Genomic DNA, 11838 nt, shown 5'->3' with positions numbered 1-11838 from the left:
TACCTTGTAAAGCATGTAATGTTACATTTTTGTTGACATAAGAGGTGTTGAATTAGTTCTGTGTTAATGTATGAGTCTGTACGGAGGTGAATGTTCAAGGGCGGATATTTCATGTCACTGTTGGTGGGGATAAAAAAAAACAGACAGCAAACCTCTGTGAAGCATACTCTTTCAAAAGTTTGAAACACATTGGCTCATAGTAGAGGACAAGAGCTGTTAACCGTTTGTGTGCCGAATACACTGATTAGATGCTGATGGACAGTGAACGGTGGTTATATTTAATTGTTTTGATCAAAATTATTGCTAGGGACAATTCAGAAGTTGCTGGATATCGGTAGTGACATGGCTCTACTAAATTCTACGCCCTTGTGAATGTTACCCTAGCACAAGCACTCTCAAATTAGACAACGAAAACAGGGAGACCAACCAACCAACAACTCAGTTTAGTTTTGTTTTCCTTCACATGTGACTCAGATCTGATCTCCACCAAGCAGTGTGGAAAAATGCTATATGGAGTTACATTTTCAGATCTGGATTTTTATGGATAATTGGTTCAAAATGGTTCTTAAGGCAGGAAACCTACATGTGATTTACTTTTATTTACTCAAATTACATAGCATTTAGAACATATGGCATTGTCTTGACAAGTCAAAGATTGTCCTTAAACAGCTGTCACGAAACTGACACGTTTGTAAGCATGGCTGAAACACTATTAGCTCTGCTAGACAAAACAATGGGGGAAAAGTAGAGGTCTTCACGGGTCCACTGGGTTTGTAGTAACCAAGGGCTTAATGTAGGACACGAATTGAGCCAGGTCCAAGTTATTTCACCTAGCTGGGTCCAGGTTGTGTCCCGTTCTATTGCAGAGGGTCTCATTTGTGTGTGTGTGTGTGTGTGTGTGTGTGTGTGTGTGTGTATAAGTATATAAATTATGTGATGTTCATTAATTTGATGACACTGTGAAGATGCACGCAGATATTCCTAACACAGCTCAGTATTTTGCAGTAAAAAGTATTAAGATGGTTGTTGCTTTACATTGCATTGTGTATGGATGTGTTAACATAATGTCACACAGAAGGCTGCCAGACACTGTCATACAACACCAAATTATAATCCAGATGTTACTGTCATTACTGCTGCTATGGCACATCATTCTTTCTCCCTCTCCCTGTGTTCGTGTGGTCAGTACTCTCTCTCTCTCTACCTGTCTCTCCCACCATCTCACTTTCTCTTTGTATACCTTCATTGCTCTCTATTCACGCTCACCCCTGTTTTGGCCTCAGCCTCACTGTCTCTCGCTGAGCTGGTTTGAAGTCTAGCAGTAGGGGTGTATGTGGGGGAGGATGCCATGCAACCTGCGGGTCTTTGTATTGAAAATGAGTTTCATATTTTTCAAGAGACCAGCAGGCAGTCAGTGGCTGTGTGTGTATATTCCTTTTTATTTTCAATAGATGAAAGCAGAGTGCAGACATTACAGAATCACACCACAAAAGACAAGGACATGCCTACATGACATTCATCACATTCTTACCCATTCAAATGCCTGGACGCAGCAAAGATAATTTAAATCCTTCTTGAGTAAAGAAGTTGTAAGCTAGTAAAATAATGCTTAAGCAGCATTTTACTGTTGTCACCAGTCGAGGTGAAGGTAGTTTCAACTTCTTTATATACTAAAAGGTAGTTTCATCAGTGGTTCCCACCTTAGAGGTTGGGCTCCTTTTTAAGGGTCACAAGGATATTATGGGGTAGGAACATAAATCTGTATGCCATCTTTGCTTTTTTGTGAAATATTGGATACATTTACCTTTTTGAGCCTCAGACTATTATTTAAATGAAACCATCTGTGAAGTTTGGAGGGGAAATGGGCCAGAAAGGTTGGAAGTCAGTGGTTTAAACTTTAACAGTTTATGGTCATTTTAATGTTATCATATGTTTTTGTGCAACATCTTAATCTGAAATGTAGCTAGTAACTATAGCTGTTAAATAAATGCAGTGTAGTAAAAAGTACAGTATTTTCCTTTGATGGGATGTACTGAAATATAAAGTAACATAAAAAGGAAAACCTCCAAAAAATGTCCTTACCAAGGCATAGGCTGGTTTTACCCTTAGCAAAACTTGTATAATTCTGGGCAGACACTAGATCACAAAAACACCTTTGAAGATCCAACTCTGTGCTGGGTAAAAATAATGCTTTGATTTTCCCCTGATGTTAGTGGAGGCAACGCTGTGCGACCGAATCGCAGAGCATCAGAGAGAGTGCTTTGGTCACAAACTGGGCTTGCATGTTCACTGCTTCTGTCAGATTTTTAAAGACCTAGTGTGTGTGGTTCTGTTTTCTAAATCTCATTCGTTGTGAAATAGCAAGCCTGATTCCCACAGTATAAACACCTTTGTCCAGTCATCGTTGAACAGTTGTCTGGTCAGCCTGGACTGACCACAGTGATCAAATCAGTTTCGCTTGTTTGTAAACTGCTGATTTTAGACTTCAGGTCCCATGTGGCCACCAATTATTTCTGTGATTTATAATTCTAGATGCTAATCTAAATTTTATTTCAAATTTCAAGTGGTGCTATAAACCTACAAAACTACTAGCAAGTCAGCTGCACACTGCAAGTCATAAAACTGACCCTTTATCTGTGGCTGGTCTGTATTTGGTCCCGATCATACCAGCAATTAACAAAAGCTAAATTTTAGTGAAATACATTTTTTTCTGCGGAATGGACGCGATTATCTGAGTTGCTCACAAAGGCAAAATAAATCTGCGTAAATATTTTGTGAGGTCAACTTTGGGGAATATTAGCTGTAGCGTCCAATATGTTACGCATATCACCCTGCAGCAGGTGCTGGAAATTGGGGAGATGATGGGGAAGAGTTTCCAGGGTACCTGCAAATCAGCACAGAGTAGATTTGGACATGACAGGTGTACCATTCATTTTTACTGTGACACTTGGAGCGGTGTTACGGCTTGCTAAAGTTGCCCTTCAGGTAGTCGTCATATCGCCAAGCTTCCAGCACCATCTGGAAGCAGGAACAAAGTCTCTACAGTCATCCAGAGATGGACTGAACGTAACTTAGGGTGGGCCCAAACACACAAACACACATAATTACATACTAGTGAATGCAGATGAGCCATAGAGGATTTGGATACACAGGCTGTACGCAGATCTAACGCCGTTATGCCTCTGTCTCTCGCACACACACAGGTGTCTTTCACATGTCAACATGTATGACTGAGCTGCGTGGCTGGGTGCACTGTGTAGCTTGACAGATTTTCCTACCAAAGCCTGTGATGCTACGCCATACTGGTGTGTGAGTGTGTGTGCGAGAGTATGTAAAGCAGCCTGCTGGTGTTTGTGTGCGATTATGTAACTGTTTGCTCTGTTCCTGTTGTGTTTATGAATGCACAAATACTTTTTCCTCTCCCATACCCTAATTAGAATGATTACTTTGGCATGCAGCTAGAAAGAGGGATGAAAAAAAACAAATAAAGTCTCTTTCATCCTTTCCTCTTTCACTTGACTTTTTCCAAGCTTGATTTCAATAATACATCAAGAATATGCATTTTTCAGTGGCTTTGTGCAATGCACTCGTGACACACGCTCGCGTCTACACATGTACAGTACAGGACTGCCCATGCTCCTGCAGGGGAAGCCCTCTGAAAGAAGACATGCAGGGTCTCCCCCTCCTCACTTACGTCAGAAGGCCTTAATGAGACTCCAGCCTGCAGAGACAAGGGGAGAGAAGGTGGTGAGGCAGATACATCGAACTAAGATCAAGGGCAAGGTGAGATAGAGCGGAAAGGAACCAAGATGATGCTGGAATCTTTAAGAACCAGTCCTCGACTTTGTTGTTTTTATTCATACTTGGGACACTTCTTTGTTGTGTTTCTGCCCTGCACATCTCAAGAGATCACGAGTCAGTCAAAAAGTGCATGCAGGACATAAACATGGCTCCTTACTCCTTTCTGTGGGTTCAGTTGTGTTTGCTCAAGATGCTCATAATACCATTAACCAAATATGAATCCCCCCCCCCATCCACATAGTGTGCTATATTTAAGAAAAAGCTGATTTCATTTACTTCTCATCCTGCAAAATTGAATCTTTCTGTCTGTATCTGATGGGATGCCTGGCTTATATAGAATTTGAAATGAAAACCCATCACTTTGTGTGTGTGTGTGTGTGTGTGTGTGTGTGTCCAGCGGCTTTCCTCTTTCCTCCACTGCTGTGCCTAGTAGGATCAAGTGATGGTCGCTGATGAGAAGGAGATGAGAAAAGCAGGAAGAAAAGGCTGGATGATGAAAGCGTGGGAGTCGGAGTGGAGGGGAGGATGGGGGATGATGGGATGGGGGGCATGAGTGGTGGGGGAAAGGCAGGGAATGGAAGGCAGAGAGTGTGGACTGACAGAGGACTATTGGTTATCTGTGGAAAGTACACATGTTTATTGATTTAGACTGGTGTCAATATGTATAATTGACTTGTACAAATTAAGTAAAAACACTGCGTGAAGAGTTTTATTCCCTAAAGATATCACACAGTCTGTTATTTGTCCCCTTGTGGAATTTGTGACTAAATGTATTGTGCACGTGTTGGAATCAGGAGTAGATTCGCAAGCTCAGGAGTGATTTTTTTGTGCAACAAAAGAGAAGCAAGGTAATCAATCAATCAATAACCCTATTTGACGCCAGTGGGGAAATTGGTTATGCTTTTGCTAACGTTGAGCTCCAGTTTCACAGCAGGCTGAATGTGCAGCTGAGGGCTGGTGTAGAGACAAGAATTTAGGAAGAGATGCCTGGAGCAAATTCAAACCAGGCTTCCAGGCTTTATACACACAGCTGAGAGCGGTGTGAAACTAGAGCCAACATAGCAAAAAGCCTCATGGGAGACATTTTGGGGCCAAGCCTACGGTAATGAGGTATATGAGCTCCAACTCTGTACATGATAGGAAGGCAGGAGGTGGGGCGGGGGGGCAGACAGGTGGGAGAGAAAGACAGGTGTCAGAGGGGTGTGTGTGTGCGGCGGAGCTCGATCTGTCGGCATGCTGCTCGCTTTTGCTCACAGCTGAGAATGAATGGACAAACGCGCCCACTTAGGAGCTTTTAACTTGTGTAATTACTTCAGCAACTCTGATGCATATTAGTCTACTTAAGATAATGTAATGTCCCATTCCACAGTCAGATAATGTGAAAGTGTGATTCAGCGCGGCTTTGGGACCCCCCACCCCTTAGGCAGCCATCACTTGAGTAATGCTATGTGACCATGAAGATGCATAATACCCTCCCTTCTACCAACTCCAGATTAAACTCACTTCACCATTTGTAATAAAACCTGTGACCGTCTCCATTGTTCCCCTGAGTTTCTCCACTTCAAACAACTCCTTAATTGGCTTTCGGGGACACGGTTCCACTGCCAAGGGTCTTGAAGGAGAACATCAACCTTTTGGCAATTTATTATTTCCATCAGCTTAGCCTTGTGCGACGGAAAGATTGGCAGCAGACTCACGTCCATGGGCCCAGTATTTATTCAGTTTGCTCTAGTGTAGCTGATGCTTTGGAGTGATCTGCAGGATTGCTCCAGGGCAATGCTGTTCAATAAAAGACTGAATTACTGGCTGTGTGGTTACAACAAATCTTATTGTAACATGCTGCATTAATCAAAGGGCACAACTGCCACGATGGTTGGTTGAGACTAGACTTTATGCATTTTCTAACCCGGCAGAGAGTCTGTCACTCTAAAGAGCTTTGTAAAATAACTGCTTTTGTTATGTGGGCTTTTAATGAAGTGAGGGTTTTCAGTCATTTGGTGTCTTGGCAAAGTGTTTAAGGCTGGCATTTTTTAAATGAGGGAAGATGGATTTGCAGCATCCAGGCATGAAGGGAGGCCTGAAGTCTCATATCTGGTGTGATTAAACTAACGTTGCTACTTTGGCTTTGTTTTTTAGCTGTGACAATCAAGTAGTTTCCCTCTGTATGTAAACACACAAAGATTAAATGGTTATGTCAGGTTGTTGGGACATTGCTGAACTTCTCTAAAACTGCCTCTGTCCATAATTTGAAAAACTTAACTCTGACTAACCAGTGTATTTATGTATTACCACTTTTTCAAACGAGTAACTAGGTTTATATGGCATTTCTTCTGTGCAGTGACTCCCATTGCTCCCTAGTTTCCAGTGGGAACAAAAGCTGCACTGATAGTTTTATTGGTTTTCCTGTGTTAGTATGGAGAGCCAGAGCGAGCAATCCACCAGGAACACATGGGTGACTTTTCTGACCTTGTCTCCATTCCCTAATCTCCCACTAACTTGGTGTGTCTGAATGACATGCAAATTTTGCTTTGACCACGTCTGACTGATCGGATGCTCATCCTATCAGCTGTCAGGTCTAAATGAACCCTGAGGGATTTGATTCCAGAAGGGAGCTTTTGAATCCCTTTCATTCTCTCCATCCCTATGTCAATTACTGCCAAGCTTCTGGCAGGTTCTTCTTATGCTTGTCAGCAGAGTTGCTCGGGATCCAAATGTACAGCACTAAGCTCTTCTCCTGTATAAACCTCGTTCCAACGGTCTCTCTCACTCTGTCATTTTCTGCCTCCATCCCTCCCTCCTTCCATCTCTCACTTTATCACATCAAAACACTTTTTGTTAAATATATAGTGTATGTATTTGTGATCGATCACCAGGCAGGATGGGACATTAAATTGATTGTCAAATCAAATTGCCTATAAAGACGTCGACATGGCACAGAAGCAGCAGTTGCCAGATTTAATACAGGTACTGTTCCATAACAAATATGCTGAACATACGATGAACAATAATGTTGATTATGAGTAAATGTATAAACCATTTTAAAAGGACAACTTGTCAGTTTCCCATTACTCAAGCTTAACATGTTAACTGTAACATAAAGGAGAATTTATACATTTTCCCTGGGTGCATTTTGTTTTGGATGTTGTAAACTAATATAGTATTTAAGATTAATAGAACATTCCACATTAATGGCATAGCTGTTATCTTTTAAACAGGTTTAAAAAATAGAATGGGAAAGCTACGCACACAAAACTGGACATCCTAAAGAAGGACATGTTGCTACAAATTCTTTGTAGTTTTGAGTGCATTGTTTGATTGTTTTTTAAATATCAAAATAAAATGGTTGGTGTTCAACACAGAAAGATTATCTGTCCTAAGATAGCTCCCCGTTCAAGTTTCTCACTGGGCACGTATGCCAAAATTTGCTGGTGTTTGGGCCTCTTCTGTTCTTTTCTGGCTGACCCAGGTGACTTCCTGCTAACCCCCCTCACACAGGAATTTGCATAAACTGACCGGATCGGATGAGCTTCCGGGTTGTCATAAGCTTCAAAACTGGTCCAGATTGGAGTCCACTGCTACTAGACTAGATTCAAACTAACCCAAATCTGGTAAAATGAAATGATCTGGATTTGCAAAGTAGCTCATCTGGCCCCAATCCTGCACAGGTTGGTTACTCTATGACTAGTGATTTTATGGCCTAAACAGATATTAAAAAACACAGCTTATATTACCAAACTCCAACCACCTCAGCTCTGCAACCTGCGGGTCTTTGTTTTGAAAATGAGTTTCATATTTTTCAAGAGGTCAAAAAAAATAATTTAATAATATGACTCTTTGATACTTTTTATTTTTATTGGATTAATAATATAATAAGTAATTTGAAATGCATTTGACCCCAGAAAAAATGTCATCTTCATTAGTGTGTGTGCATATAGTCAAAGAGTCTTTTGGGGCCAGTGGGCGTCAAGTGTCCTGCAATTACAATGGTGGCCACTGTTCAAAATCGCCTTGCAGCCAATCTTGCACACATCGTTTTTTCGTTTTTGCCCAGTCTGCAGCACACCTCAAGGTGTAGTCAAAATCTCAAGCCCATCTATTCAGCCCAACAGATATCAACTAACCTTAGGGGATATAGCCTATTTATATTAATATCTGTTTTATAAAAACATAGGAAATATTGATACAATTAGCCTCCATTACCTTTGTATAGCCACTCTATTGTTCCTATTCAAAATCATTGTATGTGGCTGCACAATAATAATAATAATAATAATAATAGGCTAATGATTATCATAGTAATGGTTCCTGTGGCTTATATATGCTAATATATGATTAATACCGTTTCCATTATCTACAGCTGCATATTGAAGAAACATCTTGGCTGTTTGTGGCGTTTTCGAGCGCGTGTGTGTCCCCCACTGTCCGCTACGCCCCTATAGCCGGGCATCACGTCACGTGTCAGGGCTCCCGGGTCCTGGGCCAAGTTATTCCGCGTCAGCTCATCCACGGAGCTTCAGCTCAGCGACTTCACACGGTACGACCCTCCCGCGCGCATCTCCGCTCCACGCTGCGTAACCAACACCTCAGCGAGGATGGACGGATGGATGGATGCACGGATTTGGATAGATGTTCCCGTTTAACCGAACGCGCACATGAAGACCTCTTCAAGTGATTCTTTGATTACTTCCAGTGTTTTATTTTTTTGTAACGGTTCTCGGATTACCTTTGGTCTGTGAAAATCAAAAGAAGTAAGGAGATTTTTTTGAGGGAAGAGAAGAGAGGAAGGGGAGACAAGGAAAGCTCCGGATTGCTGAGAAAGGCTGGGTGTGCTAGAAACACGGAAAGTCACAGATCATGCTTATGGGAACTTCCGATTCCGTCTCTATAAGGTATTTTAAAATAATAAAGTTGTTCTGTTTGCCTGTAATGTTTTAATATATATCGAGTCCAAGATTTAGTGCACTTTTAAATGACGAAAAAACAAAAACACAGGTGATGGGCGCTCCATTCCTTCAGGCAGTTTTTATTTCCTTTCTCACCGTTTGAAATGTTAGTAGCCTACTTTTCAGCAGCTATTCTGATGAGAGCATGTTTAACATGTATCCCTCTGTGACATACAGCTGCCTTGAACCTCGAGATGCGCTTTTCTCATATTACGGCAAATGAGGGAAACAAAGACCATTAAAAAAAAGCCCTTGGAAGAGAAAAGTCTGTTTGCGGGATTATAATGCCTAATGTTTTGCTCTCGATGCTATTCTACTTATTACAATAATCAGGATTAGTGTGGCATGTATTGTGTTTTTTTTTCTTTTTGCGCATTCCCTGCCCACCATTGCGTGGTGTCCGCTAAAAACCTCCAGTAGACCAGAGACAGAGCAGTCCATCTGTTCAATCACATAGCAACAGGAAGAGCAGGAGACAGAGTTTTTTTGAAAATAGCCTCACTATTCCCATAATATCACAATATAATTCTGTGGCACTCATATATTACCTTATTGTAATACATGTTTGTGTTGCTAACTATATATAGTCACTGAAACACAGCAAGTAGGGCCTAGTTGTCTGTCTGTGGAGCTCAATAGTGAGTTTACTGTATTAATTCGTCTCTTATATTCACACAATATATATTTGGTGTTCCAACAAAGATCTTTGGTTTCTTGTCATTATTTTATGTTCTATCATAGGGATAGTTCATTTTTAAGTGGAGAGAAAGAGACACAGACTGAGGAAGTGGTTGAACTGACAAAGAGCTTTGTAAAATTCATACTCACGGAAAGCCTCAAGCGCTGCCAGGTTAGTAAACCAATATTGAAAATCTGTGTCTTGATTGATTGGAAGCAAGCACTTTTGCTGCTGAAGGACTGGAGGAAGAAACGGCCTGAGTGTTTATTTGGCTCATTGTGTGATTTGTCTTTCACCTGCTTCCTTTTCTGTCACTGTTTTTCTGCATCTTTGCAAATGTTCTTCCCTCTACCTCCACCATAGCCTCTCTCATCACACTGCTGTCCATCTTTACACCCTTTCTCTAACCTCTCTCCCTCTGACCTCCCTTCAGAGTGGCTCTGCCTGATGCTCTATCATGACTGATGGCGAGGGGAGAGCACGCTTTCAGTACGCTGAGTGCCCGGAGGGGCAGGAGCAGGAGGAAGTGCAGGAAGAGGTGAGGCTTGCTATACCGACGCCCTACAGGAAGGACACCCCAGGCCATGATGTTGACCCTGGAGGAGGCCATGACGAGGAGGAAGAGGAGGAGGTGGAGAGGGAGGGGAGGAGCAGTAGTGGACGGTGCGAAGGAGGAGAATGGAGTTCTGAAGTTCAGGAGCATGAAGACCAGGAACCGGAGCTGGATGTGGAAGTTGGTCCAGCATTGGGAGTTCGTATCACAGCTCCGATTCGCGATCCAGACTGCGTCTCTGAGGAGGAGGAGCAGCAGCCGTACCCGGCCCTGGCCCCGCTGGCCTTCTTCTGCTTAAAGCAAACAACAAGGCCTCGCAACTGGTGTCTTCGCGTCGTCTGTAACCCATATCCTTTCATATGCTGGAAGCCTAACCCTGTTGGACGCCCGGTAAGCACTGCATAGCTTACGCGTATCCCTTGAGTTTAAGGTATGTGATTGATATGTTTTTAAGCCAAACACATGCCAGATAATGATGATGTAGTCAGCTGTTGCAGCTTTCTGAAAAATGTATGCTAGCTATGTAAATGAAGCAACCTGCTTGTTCCTGCGAGACTAAACAAGCATCAGTTGCAGGCTCCATGCTGGTGAAGTTTGACAGGTCATTTGTCCAACCACTGGGGTTAAACATCCTAAGGAGGCCACTGTTTGGACATATGAGATGTGGCTGTACATGTGGGAATAACTGGTCTTGTTGCAGTTGTCTTGAGCGCTTCTTCATTAGGAAAATAGAAAGGTAGAGACCTGGATGGTCTCTATCTTGTGTACTGGTCTGTCCTTTTCTGTGTGGCAAAAACATCAGTATATGTCACCAAATCCAGTGAGTAGGGTCGTTCACTTGATCAGGCCAAACCACACTGGTGCGGTGGGTATAAAGAAGCAGTATGTCCTTTATTGGGTCCACTAACAGAGCTTTTAGGCTGACAAAAGTATATTCAGATACACATTAAAGCAGCTTAGCTTTATTTGTGGAAAATTTACCACTGCTGTGTTTTTAGACTTTTTTCAACACCTCCAGCCAAGGGATAAGCTTCCCAAGGGTCCATTGGCTGTAGGTGTAGGTGTATAAATACTTGTACAGCACATGTTTGCTTTGAGGACTCATCATCATTAATGTAAGAGAACAAAGTGCAAAGTGAGAGACCAACTCTTTCTCCATTTTGACGTGTCTACAGACAAACATTCCCAAAACAGGGAATCATGCTCTTTTCTGGTCATGTTTGGTAACATCTTTACACTGATTATGTATGGATTTCAGTTCTTAGATTTTTCTTAGCATTATTTCTGGGTTAACTTTCATTGTTGTTTTGGTGTACTTTACCTGTGTGTAGATTTAAAGTGCTGGGTAGCATTCACTCTTTGTTTTTGGATCAAATTTAAATATATTTCAGAGTTTCTTGCCCCGTATGTTTGAAGATCATTAGATGATGGCTTTTAAATGTACAGTAATACTATCTTTGAGCTAACAGAATCCCTCTGCTCACGTTTTCTGGCAGCCATTTTGTGCTAAAAATCCTTCATTTTAATTTAATGCAGGGATGCCAAATAGTCCAAGTAAAATCAGCAATCCTGTCTGGATAATTTTCATCTGTGGGATGTTGTAACACAGGCGAGCACTGACAGAAAAGAACATGATGTGCATCCATATCCAAGCACTATGAAAAGAATTTGAAGATGAACCGCTGCAATAATTTTTCAGTCCCAATGTGGTGAAGTAGGTGGTGTACAAACAAAATAAGGATCTGAGTCATATTTATTTGCTAAGTACATTCCCGTGTACCTGGAATCTAATCTGCAGGGGACTGAGAGTATAAAAATGCAAACTAAAATAGTCTTCTGGTGTGTAGTGACTGCTGTAGACT

The 11838-nt window shown here is 41.9% G+C and overlaps 1 protein-coding gene across 1 annotated transcript in view; it reads left to right on the top strand.

Annotated features, from left to right (window-relative positions):
- Positions 1-8305: 8305 nt before the first annotated feature.
- The window catches only part of cacna1ha (calcium channel, voltage-dependent, T type, alpha 1H subunit a), a 126905-nt gene continuing 123372 nt past the window's right edge, over positions 8306-11838 (top strand). Inside the window, exons 1-2 of the mRNA XM_038696460.1 lie at positions 8306-8690; positions 9857-10323. Of these exons, the coding sequence (XP_038552388.1) occupies positions 9881-10323 (443 nt within the window). The 5' untranslated portion in view covers positions 8306-8690; positions 9857-9880. The remainder of the gene's footprint in view (positions 8691-9856; positions 10324-11838) is intronic.

The sequence above is a fragment of the Micropterus salmoides genome, unplaced genomic scaffold (assembly GCF_014851395.1).
Source record: "Micropterus salmoides isolate LMB-PRFRI ecotype aquatic unplaced genomic scaffold, ASM1485139v1 Ms_hic_scaffold_10, whole genome shotgun sequence".
In the NCBI taxonomy this organism is placed as follows: domain Eukaryota; kingdom Metazoa; phylum Chordata; class Actinopteri; order Centrarchiformes; family Centrarchidae; genus Micropterus; species Micropterus salmoides.
Note: the sequence above shows the minus strand (reverse complement) of the source record. Positions and strands in the feature narration are given on the sequence as shown.